General features: G+C 39.7%; 1 protein-coding gene across 1 annotated transcript in view; it reads left to right on the top strand.

Moving 5' to 3' along the window:
* LOC132156004 (voltage-gated potassium channel subunit beta-1) overlaps positions 1–23824 on the top strand; it is a 141523-nt gene that overhangs the window by 67289 nt on the left and 50410 nt on the right. The window contains exon 3 of the mRNA XM_059564808.1: positions 16243–16280. Within this exon, the coding sequence (XP_059420791.1) occupies positions 16243–16280 (38 nt within the window). The remainder of the gene's footprint in view (positions 1–16242; positions 16281–23824) is intronic.

The raw sequence follows: 23824 nt of genomic DNA on the forward strand, positions 1-23824 counted from the left end.
GTCGCAGGTGTGCAACGACGCGCAGGTGCACAGGGTGGACCTGGCAATCAAACTCAGACGCAGAAAAAGAAAGAAAAGTCAGGACGTTGTACATAGGAAACCCACAAGGCACAAGCCGTAACAATTGCATTGTGTAGCATTAGGACTTGAACAGGATTCTGTGGACTAAACATGAGATAACGTGTACGCAAAACGACAAACTTTGATGTTTATGGAAACTCACCCCATAAGAAACAGAAAAGTATTCTTACAGATCTCGTTGCCTCCAATGAAATAAGTCGTTCAGCCAGACTTTCTCTTTGTCGGGGTCTTCTTTGTGGATGTAACCATCCCCGAAGTTTGCACTGTGCGTCTGTTTGCCTCTAAATGTCCAATAATTCGCATGTCCTGCCACTCTTTTTCCGCAGCTAAAGAATCCAGCCGTATGTTGTACATAATGTCTGGTGAAAGCTTCTAGCTACAGGACTGTGTCCCATGCAGAGAGTTCTCTTTTCTCCTCGTGCAGCATTTGCAGTCAAAGTTACGGATTTTCCCCATTTCTCTGTCTTTATCCCCATCAATTGTTACTATCGAGCATAATAAGTAGCCACGCTTCCCTTGAAGGGCGGGGCAATAAGAAAAGAAACAAAAGCCGGCTTATCCAGTATGGAAATACACACAGACAATGACACGCCCCTACTGCGTGCTATAATCTCTGAAAAACAAGCCGATTTCAACCTCAAAATGTACGCTTTTAAATATATCAATACTGCTATCTCAAACTTGTAGAGGCTTCTTCGTGATTTCAACTAACAGTTTCTGAAAAAAAAACGCTTCTTTCTCATTTTGCTCGAAAGTTGTGCAGCCGACTTGTGTCACTGGTTTCCATGACGGGTCACATTTATATAAACTGCCTCACATATCATGGTAATTTGATTATTTAACTTCTTAAAATGTTCTATCTTTACAGAGCTTTTTTACAGGGCACTTCAATTTCAAGCAAGTAGATGTGGAGCTATATGAGAACTGTCACAAGTCAAACAAGTCAATGTTAGAGGAAAATATTCTTTGTATAAGGATGATAGTTGGAGTTGGCAGATGAAGTAGTCTAGAATAATTTTTGTATGAGCAAAATTGAGAGCATCCTCCCAGGATGCCATCTTATGCACAGGTCAGCATGTTGCCAACTGGCTGTATAACATAATGCCACAAGTGCACAAAGCGGGTGGTGCTACACCAATGTTTAGGCAGGAAGCTCTCTCAGAGATGGCTGCCCGCAGTGGATCCTGCCAAACTGCATTAGGCAAAGCAGGAGAACACCTCAACACACCGACAGCTAGTGAAGTTATATATGACACTGAAGCTTTAAAGCGTGTATGAAGTAAGCAGCACAATTTCTCACAAAGCTCTGTGCCAGAGCGCATATTGTTTTCATAGAATCACGTGATCCTTGAAGCCTCACATTCTGTCCAATCAGGTGCGTGTGTCGGAATGTTCGAATCCCCAGATTTAACTTTACAAGTAAGTTTTCATTCAGACTTATTCACTTACATTTTTATATACCCAGTCATACAAGTAATATGAAGACAAAATTATTTAGAAAAATTTTTATATTTGGCATATGCAATTCATATATGTGTATATTATTCTTCTATTACTTCATAATGATATATTATGTTATATATGATATATTATAATACATACACACACACACACACACACACATATATATATATATATATATATATATATATATACACACACACAACCTATCGACTCCAGAGGGTAAAAGCAATAGTTCACCCAAAGAACGATGAACAAAAAATAATTCTGCTATCATTTACTCACCCTCAATTGTTACATGTAAGAGTTTTTCTTCTTTTGAGCATAAAAGAAGATATTTTGAAAAACTTGAACCAAACAGTAGACAGTAGCTAACTCACCCCCCGCCCCCCATAATATGGAAAAGAGTACTATGAAAGTCAATGGGAACCATCAGCTGTTATTCTTAATTTTGCGTTCATGTTTGAAACAACTTGAAGGTGAGTTAATTAATCAGATTTTTCATTTTTGGCAGACCTATCCCTTTAAGAACCAAGTTACATCATTCTATGGGAAATACACCCCAGGTCAGCAGGGTGAGCACATTATTGATCATGTTTAGATATGCGAGATGTAGAAGTAGGCCTTTTTGAGCACAAAACAGGCTTGGGGATATAGGCAATTCTCTAAAGTAGTGCAAACAAAACTAATGAGATGGTCAGAAATGAGAACAAAGAAGTTGACCAGTTCTCCACATTCTAGCATTTCTCTTTCACTTTTCCCAGCTTATTTTTTCTTTGTTGCAATCAGCTCATTGATTATATCTGAGTTGTAAGTGGTCTGAAAGTGGTAAAGTAGTAAGAAGTAGAGAAGTAAATTCAAGGTCTTTCTATAAGGGATAAGATCCCTATGTGTATGTGTGTGCCTTTGTGTTGACACAAAAATCTTTCCTACATTGGCCTATGGAAGCCCATTTCTGCCACTAAATAAAAATAAAAACAATTTAATTGTGACTTTATCTCACAATTCTGAAGATTGACAAAGTTAGAATTGCTTGATTAAAAAAAACTAACAACTTGATATGTGTGTTATAAAGTCAGAATTGTAAGATATGAACTTACAATTCTGAAAAAAAGTCAGAAAAAAAAAAAGTCAAATTTTGAGATAAAAAGTTGCAATTACCTTGTTTTATTTTTATTTAGTGGCGGAAATGGCACTTCCATTTTGGCCTTAGATCATTTCCCACACCCTGAGGAGAAAGTCTACTCGCTTCAAAACATCACTCATGAAAAGGTTTCCGAGGCTAAGAAACATTTATTGCTGTAAAGACCTCAGAATTTCATCACCATAAAAGATTTGTCATTCTGATGCGTTTGTAATCAAGTCCCTCAGGCTAAGGTTAAGCAGACAGACTTGTAGTGCAGTACAGCAATCTCTCTCTCCTTTTTCTTTTTAGAGAGGGAAGGGTTAGATCCCCTTAGGTTACTAAGGGATGTAGCAAATACAGCCTGACATAATAAGCAAAGTAAGAAGTTGCATAGGGACCCGTGTCAGGGTTCAGACAATAATGCTTGGTAATAATAGCTTTGAAAGAGTTATAGTCACTTGTGTTAATATTTGAAAATGAATATTATAAAATATTATAACACTATAAAACAGACTGCAGACTGCAGAGAAGTGGAAAAAGAGAAAAGTGAACAAGATAAGATTAAGTGATGGATTTTTAAAAATATATTGTTGAAATAGCAGTTGCTGCATCGTGCTGCGAATGCTTTAACCCTTATGTGCTCCTCATTTGAGAGTCAAAGTCATGGTCTTCATTGTCAAAAGTGACCGGATACCTGAAATGTAACTTTTTTTTCTTCTGTATATTAAGGCATTCACAAAGACTACTTTTTGTCAAGGTTTATTTAGTGTAGGTTTTTTTTTTTTTGCATTATTATTACTACATTCAAACCTGAACACAGAAAGCACTTTGTTACACAAAACATTAAAATTCTATAAAAACAAAAATGAACAGGAATTCTTTATCAGAGCTTAATCCTTCTGGGTCTGATCTGATTTTAACCTCTTATTTCAGTCTTCTGACTCATTTTGGCTATATGGTTATAGCCATACCAATTCATTTGAGTATGTATAATTCTATGTATAGTAAATGTGTGTATCTGTGAGTGTGTTTAAGTGTGTGTGAGTGGATGTATCCATTTTACACTCTTGATGTTTTAAAGTTTAACCCACTTCCTAGCTGTCCATTTTTTTTTACTGCATTGTAGTTATTTTACATAGTTGCAGTGTTACAAGTAACACCAGTTCATAGGTGTGTATGTGTGTGTACAAGTGTGTGAGTTGGTGTGTTGATTTTGCACTCTAGATGTTTTAGAGTTTCACCCCTTCATTGCTGTGTAATTGTTTTATGCATTTCTGCGGATTTATAGATTGTACAGATAAAAATGTTCTGTTTTTTTCCCCATTCATTTCCTATGGTCAGTCATTTTTAACTGAAAAGTGTGACAATTTTTTTTTTATGACCACTTAGCATTTTCAAATCATGCCCTCAATTGGTTTTTGTGTTCACATACCAGGTGCCATTAAAATCACCATTTCGTACCATTCTGGTGAAGCTACAATTTTTTAAAATTCAAAATGTTAAATTCTCCAGTCAGAAGTGAATGAAGACTGCACAAGGAGACGTGTTGTGCCAACAACAGTGAAAATGAATGGTATTATTTTCATGGCCACTTCAAAATACTTGAATAATTCTAGATATCTTATTATTCTAATGGTTTAGATTTGTAGAACACATTATTTTATTTTCCATCCACCAGTTAATTTTTACAGCACTGTGTTTGGTGAGACTTCCTCATTGATCTGATCAAAAGCAGCAGATGCGCTAAAAAAAAAAAAAACTAAAAAAAAAAAACAAACCAAGGTCCCTCTCTGGAGGTGGTGCTTTAGGAACGGCATTACCATGGTTACCCCATACATAAAGCTTGACACAGAGGTCAAAGGAAGTCAAATGGCACTGTTCCACTGCACGGTATGTCATGGCACTGTTCACTCTTGAGGTTTTTTCCATTGTGAGCATTACCTGGTACCAGTGTTGTAGTCGAGTCACCAACTGTCGAGTCCGAGTCCAAGTCCGAGTCACCAAAGAAGAGTCCAAGTCGAGTCCAAGTCGAGTCACCATTACCAGAGTTCGAGTCCGAGTCGAGTCTCGAGTCCCGTATTGGAAACAATTTTAAGTTTTTTGAGGAAACAATAGCAACCAACTGAGTTGGCAGGCATTGAAGTCCATTATATGAAGAAAACATCCTGAAATGTTTTCCTTAAAAAACATAATTTAAGAAAAAACTACATGGATATCCTGGATGGCATTGGGAGGAGTAAATGATTAGGAAATTTTCATTTTTGTGTGAAATAATCCTTTAACACTGTATTACAGAAATACACTCAGCGAAAAAAAGAAACGTGCATTTTACAGGACACTGTATTTTAAAGATACTTAAAACATAAAAATTAATACGATATGCCAAGAGAGGGAAAGAGAGAGAGAGAGAGAGAGAGTGTGTGTGTGTGTGTGTGTGTGTGTGTGTGTGTGTGTGTGTGTGTGTGAAAGAGCGCGTTTGTGTGTGAGTGACCGAGTGATTTAGCGTGAGTGCGTTTGTATGTGTTCAAGTGAATGTGTGTGTGACGGCACGCGACTGGTCAGAAAGCAATGTGTAACGATAAGGGCCATTTAAATATCGCGTCTTTTGCGCGTTAAGTTTGTTATTTCCAATGAAGGCGCGCAGTATGCGCACTCATAATGGAAGCATCCAGGCGTGTCAGCACCGCATCGAGTTAAAAACATCTCAACTTTTCAGAATGCCACAAACGCACACCGCGGGTCATGTGACAAGAACTAACCAATCAGCTTCATCCTTTCCCGCAAGTGCCCGAGCGCTTTGGAAAAAAAGTAAAGTGAAAGTAAAGTGAGTGATGTCAGTGAGTGTGTTGTCAAGCAAAGAGAGCGAGCGGTAGCAGTGTGAGGGAAAAGAATAGATCCCGGCCGGTCTTGGGCATGAAACATTTTTTATAACATTTTTTGTCAAAAACAACGTGATGAATGCTCAAGTCCGATTTTATATATCCTATATATCCTATATATCGAGTCCGAGTCCAAGTACGAGTCATCAGTCCGTGAGTCCAAGTCGAGTCACGAGTCCAGAATTCTCGAGTCGGACTCGAGTCCGAAGACTAGTGACGAGTACTCCATCACTGCCTCAAGTGAGACATACCATTACCAAGTCTGGTATAGTTCAGTGACAGTAGACCAGATGATGAGGGAGTGTGGAGAGTGAGCAGATAAAGGGGAGCTTGACGACCGGCAGCAGGTGCAGATGATTACAACTCCAGGTGATGGTGAATGTGATTGAGAACAGGTGTGAGCCAGGGAGGATTCTTGTACATGGAGACCAGAGCTGGTGAATGGTGACAGAGACTCCCTGACAATATAATGCAATTAACATCAAGGAAGCAAAACATACACAATGTGCTCACAATTTTGCATTGGTCCAGAATGAGAGATACGCCTATAGCCTAGTGCATTTCACACAGGCTGCTAGTTTAACTTTCACTTTAAATAAAGTTTTATAGGCTTGAGGTTAAAATAAACATTGTTTATAGTGAATGCCACTATATTTTTTTGTTTGTTTTATATTTACAATTTAAGTAATCTAAACAATGCATGTGCTAAGCATGCTTTGCTTAACAGCTTGCTCAGATCAGCTATTCAAGGTGAATACTGAATGTTTAATAATATATTATTACATACATGTACTTCACAGAGATCCTTAATATCTAATATCTCTATTCTACTCTCTATTGTTCTGTTGTCTGTGTTTATTTGTCTGAACACCACAATGTTCACAACCTGTGTGGTATCAGTTTTTTTTTTAGGAAAGATCCCAATACTGCCTGGGATATTTTTATCAACACATTTTGGCTACATGAGCACAGTATTGGCACATCCCCATTTAAAAATTCAGACTTTTTTTATTTATTTTTTTACAGTGTGTGCTATAAATGGTGTTGTGGAAATTGATCATACACCAGCAGTAATGAACAGCATTATCCCTGAGCAGCTAGAGAATTCCCCTTCAAACTGGTTCATATTGTATCGTATGAGCCAAGACAAGGATGAGCGAGAATCTAAATGCAAGCTCAAAAGTTTATTAAGCAACAAACAAAGATAAACTCAGACTATGTCCACACAAAGCAAGCACTTTCCCTGACCAATATTTTTTTTTTCCTCGTCTCAAGAAATATCTGCATCTACACAAAACCGACACAAAATGATGTAGTATACATGCCATACCACTACATAGCACTGTAATTCTACCACAGAGATACACTAAAAACGGAGAATAAGACTTGGACTGTGCGCATAAACCTTGCGCGCAGTATACATACGAACATCATTCATCAATTATTCAGTGTTTGTTCATGTTTTTGTTTCTGTTCCATGGCATTGTGGTGTCTGACTAGGGGCGAGACGTGGGCTGATGATGTCATAGTTTCCGAAAATACATGGATTCACTGTCCAAACGAAAACGCAAAGGTGGTATTTTCAGTTTTATCCACTCTGGGACCCAGTTTCAAAAAAATATTGGTTTCACTCTCCCAAAACACCAGATCTGTGTAGACGAAATGCCTATACCAGGGTTCCTCAAATCTTGCCCTGGAGGGCCAGTCTGCTACAGAGTTTAGCTCCAACCCTGATCTACTCACCTACCTGTGATTTTCTAATGATACTGAAGACATTGATTAACATGCTCAAGTGTGTTTGATTAGGGTTAGAGCTAAACTCTTCAGGAAAGTGGATCCCAGGCATATACGATACAAAATGTATGCGTATACAGCAAAACACACCTGAGTGGATGGGGCATTCAGGCCCAATGACCTACAGACAACAATAGCTCAAGCACAGACATTGTATTCACAGACCTAAACAAGTTAATGACACACAGGTGGAAGTGATCCCACAACAACGAGTCCAAGCAAAGGTTTATGGGAAATGTAGTTTGTGACAGTTTGACAGCCTCAGCTTACCTCACACAGAGAATGAGCTGAGGGACAGACAGGAACCAGCAGAATTGGGGCTAAGGAGCGGAGGTGGAAGAGGCAGAATGGGCAGGAATTCGGGACAGGCAGAATTTTCATAAATAGCCTCCTTGGCCATAACAGGACAGGCAGAGAAATCATAAACGGTCTCCTTGACCATGGCAGGGTAGATATGGAGTTCATAAGTTCACTTCCTTCAAAGGAGTTTAAGTGGACACACTGGAAGGTTCTGCAGGATCAGGCTCTGGAGTGGGCTCAGAAGTGGATCAATTGACTGGAGCAGGCTCTGGAGGACTAGCAGAGCAGTGTGGAGCCCAAACACACATGATGGCTTCCACCATTACTGGGAGCACTGAGGATAGGAGAACAGTCTCTTTGATAGCCAGTGCTGAGGACCTTGTAATGCCAGCTTTTCTGGCCAAACGTAGTCTCCGTTACCTGGGCACAGCCTTCAAGTGCAATGCTCACGGTGGCCAGGAACACTGGTGTGGTGTCCATGATGGCTAAAGAATGTGATAGTGTCCACGAAGACTGGAAACTCTAGTGTGGTGCCCATGAAGGCTGGAGACTCTGGTGTAGTGGCCATGTTGTCTGGAGACTCTGAACTGACGGCCATCTTGTAAAAGGACTCAGAGCTGGCAGCCATGATGGGATGAGACTAGGATGGAGTGTTGCTACATAATCTGTGCTGCTGGATTCATATCTTGGTCAATTGTTCTGCCCTAGGGTGCAATCCACATAGGGGAATCATGAACATAATCTACTCCAGGGGTGCCCAACCCTGCTCCTGGCGATCGAATGTCCTGCAAAGTTTGGCTTCAACCCTAATCAAACACACCTGCCTTTAATTTTTAAGTGAGCCTAAAGACCTTAATTAGTTGCTTCAGGTGTGTTTGATGAGGACTAGAGCTAAACTTTGCAGGGAAGTCGATCGCCAGGAGCAGAGATGGGCACCCCGATCTACTCCGAGAAGGCAAGAGAGAGCATCAACCTGGAACACGCATACATAAACAGCAACGACCTTAAAGCACAGGTCAAGCTCAACCACAGACCTTAACAAGCTGATGACACACAGGTGGAAGTAATCACAACAATGAGTCCAGGCAAAGGTTTATGGGAAGTTTAATTTGTAATGGAATGGCAAAGGAGTAGTAAGCAGTGCACTCGGTTGGAGCTCATGGTCACTCCAGCTGGTGACACATATAGACACATTTTACCTATGGATTTATATACAGTATATGTCTACATAAGCTGCATATGGATCTGCCTAACAGCATAGAATTTAAATGTAATGTAGCATTCTGGAGCTCACTCATGCTCAAGACTGATTCATGGCAGGATTACGATCAATGTGTTTGGCGTCAGACTGAGTTCCTGTGTTAATTAGATGAGAAAAATCATACACAGGCGTGACATATGAAATGCAATCGATCAATTCAAAATTCACCAAATGTTTCATTCAGCCAAATGCATAGCCCCTTTCACACTGAGATTCTGGAAAATGCATAGGTAATGTGTCCCCGCCATTGTTCCAGTGCCACTAGATTTTGCCCCTTTCACACTGTCAGTGATTACTAGGAACATGTACGTACATGCGTTCACACACAACCCGTAAAGGTCCTGTAAAGACACGTTACATCAGTATGTTACTTGTAACGTAGAAGTCAAAAACGCTACGTACGTTAACTTTTACTTAAACTGGCGAACGATCTCAGCATCAGCACAGAAAGTGAACTGACGTATTTTGATTAGTTACAGTTTGCACATATTTTTGATTCATTCAGATAAATCCATATAAGATTAGATATTTAGTCAGCAATTTAAAGACATAGCTAAGTTAGCATGTTTGTTAGCATACACAAATTAACAAATGTATATTGCATTGTGAAATTCTCCACATTAAAAAGAAATTTCACCAGGAATCCATGTGATTAGGAGTTTCATGTGAAGGAAAAAAACTGATTTTGCTTGGTCACTCAAACTTACCGTGTTGATCAACAGAAAGCTTCCATGTATGAAAGTGACATTTTATGGGAGTTGTGCTTCATACAGATTTACACAGACACTTCACTAACATGGCAAAACCTTTAGTTAATGTAGTGTAGGAAACTATAAACCAACTATGCCACATCCTTATTTAGGGACTGCTCTTATGCACCACCTACCACCTGTAAGAGACAGAAGACCCACAGCATACAAAGAGTAACCTTTAAATCACCATTTCAGTGTCAACCTTCTAGGTAATACAAACCACACAGCAGTGCCACACCACCCAAATAACCTACACCAGGGGAGGTTAAGTGCCAGTGCAGACCCGGCCCTGTACAAAGCCACTTCACACAACAAGAGGAGAGCAATATCATACAAAAATGATAAACATTTAGCACATCAAACATCAAGCTCAGAAGAAGAAAATAAAAGCACAAAATAAAAATGTAAATACTACCCGAATTCCGGAAAAGTTGGGACGTTTTTTAAATTTTAATAAAATGAAAACTAAAGGAATTTCAAATCACTTGAGCCAATATTTTATTCACAATAGAACATAGATAACGTAGCAAATGTTTAAACTGATAAATTTTACACTTTTATCCACTTAATTAGCTCATTTAAAATTTAATGCGGGGGCAACAAATGACTAAAAAAGCAAGCAGTTTTGAAAAGATTCAGCTGGGAGAACATCTAGTGATTAATTAATTTAATTGATATCAGGTCTGTAACATGATTAGCTATAAAAGCTTTGTCTTAGAGAAGCAGAGTCTCTCAGAAGTAAAGATGGGCAGAGGCTCTCCAATCTGTGAAAGACTGCGTAAAAAAATTGTGGAAAACTTTAAAAACAATGTTCCTCAACGTCAAATTGCAAAGGCTTTGCAAATCTCATCATCTACAGTGCATAACATCATCAAAAGATTCAGAGAAACTGGAGAAATCTCTGTGCGTAAGGGACAAGGCCGGAGACCTTTATTGGATGCCCGTGGTCTTCGGGCTCTCAGACGACACTGCATCATTCATCGGCATGATTGTGTCAATGACATTACTAAATGGGCCCAGGAATACTTTCAGAAACCACTGTCGGTAAACACAATCCGCCGTGCCATCAGCAGATGCCAACTAAAGCTCTATCATGCAAAGGAAGCCATATGTGAACATGGTCCAGAAGCGCCGTCGTGTCCTGTGGGCCAAGGCTCATTTAAAATGGACTATTTCAAAGTGGAATAGTGTTTTATGGTCAGACGAGTCCAAATTTGACATTCTTGTTGGAAATCACGGACGCCGTGTCCTCCGGGCTAAAGAGGAGGGAGACCTTCCAGCATGTTATCAGTGTTCAGTTCAAAAGCCAGCATCTCTGATGGTATGGGGGTGCATAAGTGCATACGGTATGGGCAGCTTGCATGTTTTGGAATGCTCTGTGAATGCTGAAAGGTATTTAAAGGTTTTAGAGCAACATATGCTTCCCTCCAAACAACGTCTATTTCAGGGAAGGCCTTGTTTATTTCAGCAGGACAATGGAAAACCACATACTGCAGCTATAACAACAGCATGGCTTCGTCGTAGAAGAGTCCGGGTGCTAACCTGGCCTGCCTGCAGTCCAGATCTTTCACCTATAGAGAACATTTGGCACATCATTAAACGAAAAATACGTCAAAGACGACCACGAACTCTTCAGCAGCTGGAAATCTATATAAGGCAAGAATGGGACCAAATTCCAACAGCAAAACTCCAGCAACTCATAGCCTCAATGCCCAGACGTCTTCAAACTGTCTTGAAAAGAAAAGGAGATGCTACACCATGGTAAACATGCCCCGTCCCAACTATTTTGAGACCTGTAGCAGAAATCAAAATTGAAATGAGCTCATTTTGTGCATAAAATTGTAAACTTTCTCAGTTTAAACATTTGCTGTGTTATCTATGTTCTATTGTGAATAAAATATTGGCTCATGTGATTTGAAAGTCTTTTAGTTTTCATTTTATTAAAATTTAAAAAACGTCCCAACTTTCAATGCAACCATTCAACAAACAATTCACACAGCTCATAACACCACATACCTATACAAAAGGATAAAAACTGCACGTCAGACATAAAAGCTGCACATCGAGAACCAGGATTGAGTGGCTGAACATTGAGCACAACTTCAGGAACATGCCAATCCTACCATGTTGCTGCAACAACTATTTGATACTTTCCGGGTCACATTACTGACCATTCGCACCTGAAATTCATTACTGGCCATCTCCTCCCACATTAATATGAATAAAATCAATACTTGGTATTTAATTCTGGACTGTTTTCACTGGTAAATTCTCACCTCATTTTTAAAGGGACTGTTTGAATGAATTCTCAGGAAAACTTTATCTGAAACCCCATCAAAATGATTCAACCTGCACAAAGACAAAATATCAGACAGAAAAGGATAATATCAGACTATTAACATTTTAAAACTGAGACATCCGGTATGCTGGAACAAAATAGTTATGTACTTGAAGAGGATGAGTGAGAGTGAGGAAGATGATGTTTAGCATTAACAATGATTTTCTGCACAGTCATTCTGACATTATGCTGCCCAAAGTGGTGGTGTCAGATGGATGATACATAACTAGTTGGTTCAGTTATAAATGCTGAGTTTGGTATCAAGGACCAGGACAGGGTTGTGAAATCAAACTGGTCAGGCAGTTCATTCAGGATCTATTTGAATAAAATTAGGTATTTTATTCAAATGTTATTGCTCTCTGAAAAGCAAGTGCAAAATATGTTTATGTGTCTTCCTGTCAGCCTCTGCTCGTGAAACGTTGAGTTTTTCTGTTTGAATGAGTTAATTTGCTCCCTTATTTTCACAGTTCCGCTCTTGCCATCAGCTCAGTGCCTGAATGTCACTGACCCACTGACCTTCTCTTCTTGTCCTCTTATCTGCATATTGTGACCTTTCTACTCTCAACTGAAGTTAAACACAGTATAGACATGAAAGCTACATATTTATATATAATTTATAATATAACATCATCTAAAGCTATTTTATATTTTAGATTATAGTACACAGGTCATTTGGATTATTATGATAAATCATGATCCAAATTAGGATCATTTTATGGTGCTTCTGCGTCCATTTTTTCATACCATCTCCTTTTGTGTTTGACATGAAGAACGTAAATCACATTGGTTTTGAAATAGAAATTCCACAACCAGTTTCGACTGGAGTACAAATTCCATACATAACTGCTTGGCTTTTCTAAAACCACCTATTGGGACATCTAGAAATAGGAAGATGGTTGCTGATGTCAGCAGCATTTTGTAGAAGAGTGCGATTAAATATAGGACAGCTTTACTTGTTCCCACTTCAGCAATGCGTGGGCAGGAATAAAGTTATGATAATTATCTGCACTAAAATAGATCTTAATCTCTCATTAAAACTCATAGTGAAACAGCCTCAGAGGCGCAGAACATTTCCCAATATCCTGGTGCTTCATAAGCAATGTGCCGTAAATTTGGGGTCTTCTCCACTGTCAAACCACAGCGACATTACTTCTCTGAGTCAGAAAGCAGCTGCTATTTATAAGCTCTGTTGGCTGAGCTTGTAACTTCTGTTTTGCTGGCCTGGATTTACAGCTCTTTGTAGTATTTTCTCTGAATCTGCAACTGTTAGAAATAAAGCTTCTCCTCTATAGGTTCCCACAGCTGGAGCAAATAACCAGTTAAAAACAGCAGATCCATAATTCAGTTGGAGTGACACCTTAATTAGCCTGATCATGCTTTTGGAGGGATTGTGCCATTTTCAAATGTCACACATTTTAATACATTTGGGCTTAAGTAAATATTTAGAAGTTAATGAGGATAAAAATACATATAAATGATCCATTCTAATGAAAGGTAAATATTTAATGTAAAAGAGGATACAGTTTAGTAGAAGGTAGATTTTGCATTTAATATTGCAAAATATTAGTTAATATGCATGTGACCTTTAGTACTTTAGTATATAGTTATATTATTCTATACTAGAATTTTAGTATATAATAGCAAACTCACAGGTGTGATCACTTTGAAAACTTTGAAAAGGATCTGAGTTGTTAACAAAATGTATATGTTTTTTACAATCTCTTCGTATTGCTAACAGTGTCTTTTGTTATTCATTGACAGCGGTCAAAATATCAACAATTTTATTTTTTACTTGAATATTTCATTTTTATTTTTTTACATTTATATTTAATATTTGAAATTTAATTTAAGATGGTGCTTGATGGAGTAGGCAAATATGTATTGTGATTTTAAGCAATTATGTAATTAGTCACAATTTTTGATGATTGAGAAATCTCAATAAATTAAAATGTCGTGGAAAAGTTCATTTCAGTAATTCAACGCAAATTGTGAAACTCATGTATTAAATAAATTCAGTGCACACAGACTGAAGTAGTTTAAGTCTTTGGTTTTTTTTTAATTGTAATGATTTTGGCTCACATTAAATAAAAACCCACCCATCTCAACAAATTAGAATATGGTGACATGCCAAACAGCTAATCAACTCAAAACACCTGCAAAGGTTTACTGAGCCTTCAAAATGTTCTCTCAGTTTGGCTCACTAGGCTACACAATCATGGGGAAGACTGCTGATCTGACAGTTTTCCAGAAAACAATCATTGACACCCTTCACAAGGAGGGTAAGCCTTGCAAAAGAAGCTGGCTGTTCACAGAGTGCTGTATCCAAGCATGTTAACAGAGAGTTGAGTGGAAAGAAGAATTGTGGAAGAAAAAGATGCACAACCAACCTAGAGAATCGCAACATTATGAGGATTGTCAAGAAAAATTGATTCAAGAATTTGAGTGAACTTCACAAGGAATGGACTGAGGCTGGGGTCAGGGCATCAAGAGCCACCACACACAGACGTGCAAAGTAATTTGGCTACCGTTGTCGTATTCCTCTTGTTAAGCCACCCCTGAACCACATACAACATCAGAGGCCTCTTACCTGGGCTAAGGAGAACTCGACTGTTGCCCAGCGGTCCAAATACCTCTTTTCAGATGAGAGCAAGTTTTGTATTTAATTTAGAAACCAAGGTCCTAGTGGAGAAGCTCATAGGGTGGAGAAGCTCATAGACCAAGTTGCTTGAAGTCCAGTGTTAAGTTTCCACAGTCTGTGATGATTTGGGGTGCAATGTCATCTGATGGTGTTGGTCCATTGTGTTTTTTTGAAAACCAAAGTCACTGCACCCTTTTACCAAGAAATTTTGGAGCATTTAATTCTTCCTTCTGCTGACCAGCTTTTTGAAGATTCTAATTTCATTTTCCAGCAGGATTTGGCACCTGCCCACACTGCCAAAAGAAAAATAAGTTGGTTAAATGACCATGGTGTTGGTGTACTTGACTGGCCAGCAAACTCACCAGCCCTGGACCCCATAGAAAATCTATGCGGTATTGTCAGGAGGAAAATGAGAAACAAGAGACCGAAAATTGCAGATGAGCTGAAAGCCACTGTCAAAGAAACCTGGGCTTCCATATCACTTCAGCAGTGCCACAAACTGATCAACTCCATGCAACTCCGAAGGAGCCCCCCCACCCTTTTTATGAAGTATTCTAATTTGTTGAGATGGTGAATTGGTGGGTTTTTGTTAAATGTGAGCCAAAATCATCACAACTAAAAGAACCAAAGACTTAAACTACTTCATTCTATGTGTAGGCCGAGTTTCACAATTTGAGATGAATTACTGAAATAAATTAACTTTTCCAGGACATTTAAATTTATTGAGATGCACCTGTATATTTACACAATAAATTCCCCAAATTAATATACAGTGTACATAAAGTGAATATAGTAACTTCATTAAAATGTTATATTAATTAAAAATAACAGTTTGACAATAATGAAAAATGTTGAATAATAAAATATATATATATTGTTGTAATAGCATCTCTTCAGCTTACGTTTGAGATTATCATATATAAACTGTGGAATTGCTATAGTGTTATGTGGCAAGCAATAATTTATATTAATGTCACTGGAAAATAATTTTTTCAAAGCTTCTTTTTAGGGGTGCACGATAAATATCGTCCGTAAATATTGTAAATATGGTAAATTCCATCAGGTGTGTGATTTCAAATAGAGCAGCTGTTACTACACGTAGCCATTGTTAACTGACAAGCTGCACAAATCCACGTTCATTATCAGTGTTGATTTGCGCAGCTTGTCAGTTAACAACGGCTCCGTGTAGTAACAGCTGCTCTATGTGAAATCACACACCTGATGGATTTTACTGCTGATTAGATAACCGGCTTTACTGACGAGATGCGCATTAATTATTGGACGATATTTATCGCGCACCCCTACTTCTTTTAATTAAATATGGCACAACTGGCTGTTATTTGCAGCGTTATTTTTTCACATATCGGAGCCCGTCCTTTGTACATGTTCAGCCGCACCACAAGTGAAAATCTTGAAGGTCGAGAAAGACTTTAATGATTCTGACAATACAGAAAATACAAATGAGCAGGTTTTCTCTGGTTCTCTGCTTTTTGCTCTCCAGTTAATAATCAAACAGTCATTAAATGAGACTGTTTTGAGAGTGTTTTGCAAGAAATATCACAACTCCTACTTAAAAATGCTTAATATTCTTTTTCTTTTTTTTCATTTACAGGCACATGGGTGACATTTGGAGGACAGATTTCAGATGAAGTAAGTGATAATTGTTATGCTTTTTTCACTATACCTGAAGTAATGAATCTATGAAACTGTTAAAATCAAAGCACAGTGAAAACAACTGCAAGAGTGAAAAGAAAAGCCTGCAGATGGCAACTAGTGTGTATGTGAAAAGAGAGAGAGGACACATGAAGCAAGAGACCCTGACATTTTATTCTAGAAGTTGTGTAAAACATACCAGCACACACAGATGTTGTGGAAGGGGAAAAAAGGATAAGTGAGGATGATAATTTGCTTATGAGGGCATGTAAGATTATACAAAACAGCCTGCTGTCCTTCTGCATCAATGGAAGGGTTAAAATGTCCTCAGTCTCTGCAGTCAAACAGCCCCTTTATTTCTTTGCTGGTTGTCGAGAGATTGAGCATGAAATGTTAGAATCATCACCCCCTCCTAAACATGCGCACACACACAGTTTTAACCTTCCCTTGACAGCGGAATGACTCAGTGTCCTGTCAGCTGAGTCGATCTGACTGGACTCCTAGCATAGAGTGACAAGGCAGTTTGTTTCTCTGACATCGTAAGAGATTTGCTTTCTCTGAGACATTGGTGTGTTAGAGGGCAACGTCTGAATCAGGACTTTGTTAACACTTTGTGTGAGTAACACTTTCGGAGTGTAAGAGTGTGTGGAAGTAGTAGAAGGATAATTAAAGAAAGTGTTAAGATGCTTCTGTTAAATGAACCATCATGACTGTGAAAACTGCTCTTCTCTTCGTTACTCTTGTACAGATGATCACACAGGGCTGTGATTTGAACATCAGCCTATATATTTGGGCTTTATTTGATTACTTCACTGAAAAAAGGAATACCACCAACAATCCAAAACAATATATTTTTGAGGCAGGATAAATATGACTTCCAAAGTCTAGAAACCATTGACAAAAATATGCTATGCATTTAGGTGGTAAGGAGCAAGGAGATTGAGGCAGAAGAATTTGTGTATAAAGGAACAGTCCAGGGTCAAAAATGGTAATTTAACAGAGTAATACAAGTCCAGTCAAGTCACCTTTATTCATATAGCACTTTTAACAATACAGATTGTGAAAAAAGCAACTGAAGAACATTAAATAGGAAAATAGTGTGTCAATAATGCAAAAAGGCAGTGCATCATTGAATTCAATGATGTCATCATCCAGATCAGTTCAGTTTAAACCGTATCTGTGCAATCAAGTCGGCGAAATTGCTGGAAATTAAGTGTCCCCAACTAAGCAAGCTAGAGGCAACAGCGGCAAGGAACCAAAACTCCATCGGTGACAGAATTGAAGAAAACCTTGGGAGAAACCAAACTCAGTCAGGAGGCCAGTTCTCCTCTGGCCGGACGAAACCAGCAATTAAATTCCAGGCTGCAGCAAAATCAGATTGTGCACAAAAATCATTTGTTTCCTGTGGTCTTGTCCCGGTGACCATCTAGGAGACAAGGTCTTGACTGTGGATCTGTCTCTGGGGCTCATCTAGTTGTCCTGACCTCCACTGACATTCAGGGCTGTAGACGTCCTCTCTAGGTCCTAATCCTCCATCTGGGCTGGATACATACTGGATCTGGGTGACTGCGGTGACCATCTGATCTGGATACAGACTGGATCTTATGGCTGCGGTGACCTCGGAATGAGAGAAACAGACTAATATTAGCGTAGATGCCATTCTTCTAACAGTGTAGCAAGTACATTTGTGTGTTATGGGAACTGTTCCCGGTTTTTCCTAATTAATGCAACCTAACAATCCTTTAAAGGATTTGAATATTAGAAATGTGTTAGTGTGTTATTTGTAAGCCAGGTTAACCCTCTGGGGTCTAAGGGTTTTTTGGGGGCCTGGAGAAATTTTGACATGCCCTGATATTTGTGCTTTTTTCAGTTCCTTATAAACATACATTGATTAAGCCTGAAAACACTGAATTCAGTACAAACTGGGCTACAATAATATGTAAATAGCATGTATGTACAAGATTCCATACCATGTCATGAACAATCTGATATTCAGATTCACAAATATGTGTAAATAAGTGTGTTTTGTAATTTAAAAACTCTTTCTAAATGATCTTGATCTGTAATGTGACATGAGCGCCACCATGTTTGTTCCCGCTGCAGTTCAGAGAGTTATGTCAGTTGGATTTACAGTACCTAAATTCATCAATTTATCCCGAAATACAAGTAATAAGTGGCTGGTGAACAGGGTGAAGGATAGAATGAACTTTATAGTTACTTACACTATGGGGGCTTCTCAATTCTTATTTGTGCATCCTTGTTTCCTTTCCTCGATTACTTTCCTCATGTCTTAGCTCCACCTCTTCAGGATGTGAGGGAAGGACACAAGGAAAAGACGCAAGGACGGAGGAATGGAAGCAAGTGAAATGATATATCCTTGCTCCCTTTAGCGTCACTTCAAAGCGTCGTCAAGTAATGATGACTCTGCACCGCTGGATTTAGCTTGCATATCGGGATTCTTGCACATTAGGGATAATTATTATTTCTATTGTAACTGTTTCAACCTCCACGAAATACCACATTTGTTCTTATTTTTTATATTACCAGTTATTATTAACGATTAATTATTCACATTTAAATATATATATATATATATATATATATATATATATATATATATATATATATATATATATATATATATATATATTAAAAAAAATTTTTTTTTTTTTTTATGAATATATATAATATATTTTTATGTATATGAAAACGATAGTAGGTATATCCTGTTCCCTATAATTACACCACATTCTTCAGCAAATTGCACAACATGAACAGCGTCGCTCAAGAAGATGGAAAACACGATTGCGTCATTGTGTCCTACTCTTGGCTGAGGTATTGTTAAAAATACTATGTGCAGATATGTTGTGAGGTTAATATTTGAATTCAGATTCACAGCCTTCTTTGTTGTGTATCATTTCTTAATTTAAACTGATCAGTGCTATGTGCTTATACATAAAATAAACATATTTACATGCTATCTTTAACTACAGGTTAAAAGAACAGCTACTCCGATTTATGCTGAAATAAATGCCACCGTACCACTGCTAAAATTATTTTGATGGTAGGCAGAACCTCAAGGTGGATTTTCGACTGAACAAGGACTCCATGGAAGCTTTGATAAAGATGCTGCCACAAGATGAAGCACATGGTTGGGGACCCCACATAACCATACTGATAACTGTGTACTGGCTAGCACATGGTCTGTCATACAGTGTGTTGTCCTGGGCCTTTCAGGTGCCAGTATCCTCTGTTTGCAGGCTGGTTCACACAGGAACCATAAAGATTGCAGCCCTGCCAACAGCCCCATCTTCTCCAAGTGTGTGGGTGCTATAGATGGATTCCATGTCCGCATCAAGACCCCAGCTGGACCCACTGGCCAGGACTACATCAACAGAAAACTTTTCCCATCCATTCAGATGCAGGCAGTATGCGATGGGAAGGGCCGGTTCCTTAATGTTTTTGTGGGATATCCTGGTTCTGTCCACGACACTAAAGTCCTGAGAAACAGCAAGATATATAAAGAGGCATTGTATCCTCCACAAGGATACTTCATTTTGGGGGATGGAGGCTACCCCTGCATCAACCATCTTGTGGCCATCATTACTCCGTACCGGGAGCCAGTGCAAGGGAGAGTGCAGGCCCGCTTCAATCGCTACCATGCCAAGGCTCGCTCCATAATTGAGCAGGTCTTTGGTATGATGAAAACACGTTGGAGGTCCCTGCTTTTCAAGTCTCTTGAGGTGGACCACACCTTTGCCCCAACAGTTATCATGGCGTGTTCAGTTCTGCATAACATTTGCCTGACAACAGGAGACATAATTGAGGCCCTGAAGTTGTGGATGAGGTTGGTTTACCTCCACCCTGTCCAGTGAGAGGGGTCTGTGGTGGGAATGACTGGCGCGATAAACTGGCAGAAAAACTGTCAGCTCCTCAGGTGGATCCAGTGGAGTTAAATGAGCATGATTATTTGTAGAAAGACAAAGATGTTGTTGCACACAATGTTTAAGTTCAGATTATATATATAAAAAAAAAGTTCCCCATGTCTTTAGCCTCATGAATTTAATTATTTGCGATGTCCACATTAACAATAGATAAAATAGTTTAATGTAAATAAACATGTTTTCCAATTAAGCCAATATTTTTGTTTTGTACTCTTTTGGCAACTGTGTTTACCATAAAACATCTATTTAGGCATATAATGCCACAAAAAATTCTCAAAGCAAAATCGACAAACAGAGATAGTGTTCAACTTTTTTTTAATCAACTGTTCAAGGAGGTCAAGGAACCTATTTGAGGTAGATTCCATTAATTTGTGGGTGGCCTGAAGAAGTTCCTTCCTCATTTTCAGCCTTCCTCCCTAGAAAATCTAGCACTCTGTTGGATCTTTTCTTTTTAGGTGGCGAGGGACCTGAAGAAGTACAGGGCCTTTCCTCCTGGAAGTTGTCTCTGCCATATGGTGCATAGGATGTTGTGTCCTCCTCCTCCCTTTCCTCCACAGATGCGGATGGTGACAAGCCAGGATCTTTGGACACAGCAGAACAGCTAATGACTTCTGCATCGCATGAGTCTATCAGGATCGGAGGATCAATAGATGGCCTCCCCCCAATAGCCTCATGCATGGCAGAAAACCACGGCCCACTATCTGTTCCAGTTCCCGTAGGAGGACAGCAGAGCTCCTAAAATAAAATGAATCCATTCTCTATTAAACTAGCAAGAAGAAAATTCACACCAAATGAAATACATGCATTCATTTTGTACATGCCTTGTATTTTCTTTTTAGATTGTCCCATTTTTTGGAAATCTGACTTGGTGTAAACTTTTCCATCTAAACCAATCCCCTGAAGAACTTTACTACACAATAAAAAATCAACAAATTATTTAATCAAACACAGACAAAGATAGTGTTACAATATTATTATAAATATTATCTAAAACATTTATCAAACAAAGTGAAGACAAAGCATATTTTTCTACACATACTGGAAAATAACTCACATTCAGGCTTTTTTGGCACTGTTCCTCTTCCCAGTGAAGTCAGAATCAAGCTCCATACGGAATTTAATTAAGTTTTCGGTCTCCTCATCAGTCCCTGTAAGAAAGAATTTTACACTACAGTGAAGCAGTTCGAAATGTTAGTGTGTTGCATATCAATCCCTGCAGGCTTAAACTACAAATACGCAACACATTAAAAAGAATTAACTACAGGCCTAAATTAAAATCATTATCTATTCCCCATTTATAAATAAAAGAGGCATTAATTAAACAAAAACAACAAGCCAGTAAAATCAAGAAACGTAAAAAACATAATTAAAACTGGGCTTAATACTCACATTTATGTGTGTTTGAATTTTCTGCCATGGTTAGCACTTGGAGCAGATGTGAAGGGGGAGGATAATTTATACGTGCGTCACGTTAAGTCGATAAAAGACTTCCGCATAGGATACACCTGTGTATCTGTCACAAGGTGACGATCTTTAGGGGCGGAACCAAAATTCGGGAAGTTTGGTTCCGCCCGGAAGCGTTTCCGCCCGGACCGGAAAAACAGAACACCGGAACTTCCGGTAGCGCCGTAAGAAGGAAAATCAGGGAATTCGATGCACCTGTGCCTAGTTAGGGACAGCGGTTGGTAATTGGAGGATACGCTGGACAAGGCAGTACTTAAGGCCAAGTTATTTCCCAGTCTGGAAAGCTCTTTTTGGTGTGTGTGAAGCACTGGGTTGTGCCCGTCTTGGTACGCTGCTGGTAGCTGTCTAACTCTCTCTCTCCCTCAGGCTGGAATTGTATGATTGTGAAGACATCGCGAACCTTAAAGGTTGAGAAGTGAACAGATTATACGGCGAACTGAGACGACGTGAAAAAGGGGATTGGAAGTGGCATTGATGTGAGTACTAAGAGCCAGTCGAAAGTGCCCTGTATATTGACCTGGCGTTGTGTAGATCTCTCCAGGAGGAGGAGGGCGGCCCTACCCCTAATATAGTGTGGTGGGAGAGCCGAAGGAATACTTATTGAAGTAGTCACAACGACGACATCACTAGCTAGGCCGCATATTCCATCGCCAGATCCGAACCAAGCGAAGTGAAGGAAGACGGGTGTCCTTTCCGTACACTGAGTGTGGTGGGTGAGTCTTCGTGCTGCGAAAACCTATAATTTTGACGTGGTGCTGTATATTGCTGTGGGCTGCTGTGTATTGCCGTGTGTCCTGTCAGATAAACCCCCGCCTTCACGCACTTCGGCGTGGGAGGACAAGGAGATTGCTGGTCCTAGCCTAGTTCAGTACAGTATATGTTGTGAGCGTGCTTCAGATCTCCGGAGATAGCACGGTACGCTGTGTCCAGCCCAGAGGTGAAAGCCATCCAAAGCAGAGTAACTGTGTTTTGTGTCCAAGTTGATACCTGTGGAGAGGAAAGGAAAGAGAGTGAGTAACACAAGGAGAAACAGAGGAAACCTGTACTTACAGTGCGCTGTGTTCAGCCCAGAGGTGAGAGCCATTCAAAGCAAACTAACGGTGCTATTGTGCCCAAGTTGATATCTGTGGAGAGAAAAGGAGAGAGAGAGTGAATAACACGAGGAGGAATAGAGCGAACCCTGTACTTACAGTACGCTGTGTCCAGCCCAGAGGTGAGAGCCATTCAAAGCAAACTAACTGTGCTATTGTGCCCAAGTTGATACCTGTGGAGAGAAAAGGAGAGAGAGAGTGAATAACACGAGGAGGAATAGAGCGAACCCTGTACTTACAGTACGCTGTGTCCAGCCCAGAGGTGAGAGCCATTCAAAGCAAACTAACTGTGCTATTGTGCCCAAGTTGATACCTGTGGAGAGAAAAGGAGAGAGAGTGGGTAACACGAGGAGAGACTGAGGAAACCTGTACTTACGCCGCTGCCTGTGGAGAAAGAGAAAGCGAGTGAGCACCCAAGGAACGAACTGTGTGAACCAGTACTTACTGTGAGCTGTAATCAGCGAAGAGGTGAGAGCAGAACCAAGCTGAACTAACTGTGCCTGTGTGTCCCAGCCGTTGCCTGTGGAGAAAGAGAAAGCGAGTGAGCACCCAAGGAACGAACTGTGTGAACCAGTACTTACTGTGAGCTGTAATCAGCGAAGAGGTGAGAGCAAAACCAAGCTGAATTAACTGTGCCTGTGTGTCCCAGCCGTTGCCTGTGGAGAAAGAGAAAGAGCCCGTTGCCTGTGGAGGAAGAGAAAGAGAGTGAGCACCTCGAGAACGAACTGTGTGAACCAGTACTTACCGTGAGCTGTATTCAGCGAAGAGGAGGAAGAAGGAGGGCGCTACGGATACCTAAGACTCAGGCCGGGGCCCGAGTCCTACGCCCCGGATCCCCGTGGCCCCCTTGCTCCCTGACCTCTTCCCGGCCATAGCCCATCTGGAGGGCCGAGTCAGAGTTTAGTTTTAATTGCCCTTTCCCTATTCCCCAAGCTATTTTTAAATATTTAAATAAAGATTGTTTTATCACTTACTTGTTCTCGTGTTGTTTGGCCATTGGGTCGGGTTTGGGGACCTCCTCGAGGTGGAAGTTGAGAAGGGG

Source organism: Carassius carassius, chromosome 13 (genome assembly GCF_963082965.1).
Source record: "Carassius carassius chromosome 13, fCarCar2.1, whole genome shotgun sequence".
Lineage (NCBI taxonomy): Eukaryota > Metazoa > Chordata > Actinopteri > Cypriniformes > Cyprinidae > Carassius > Carassius carassius.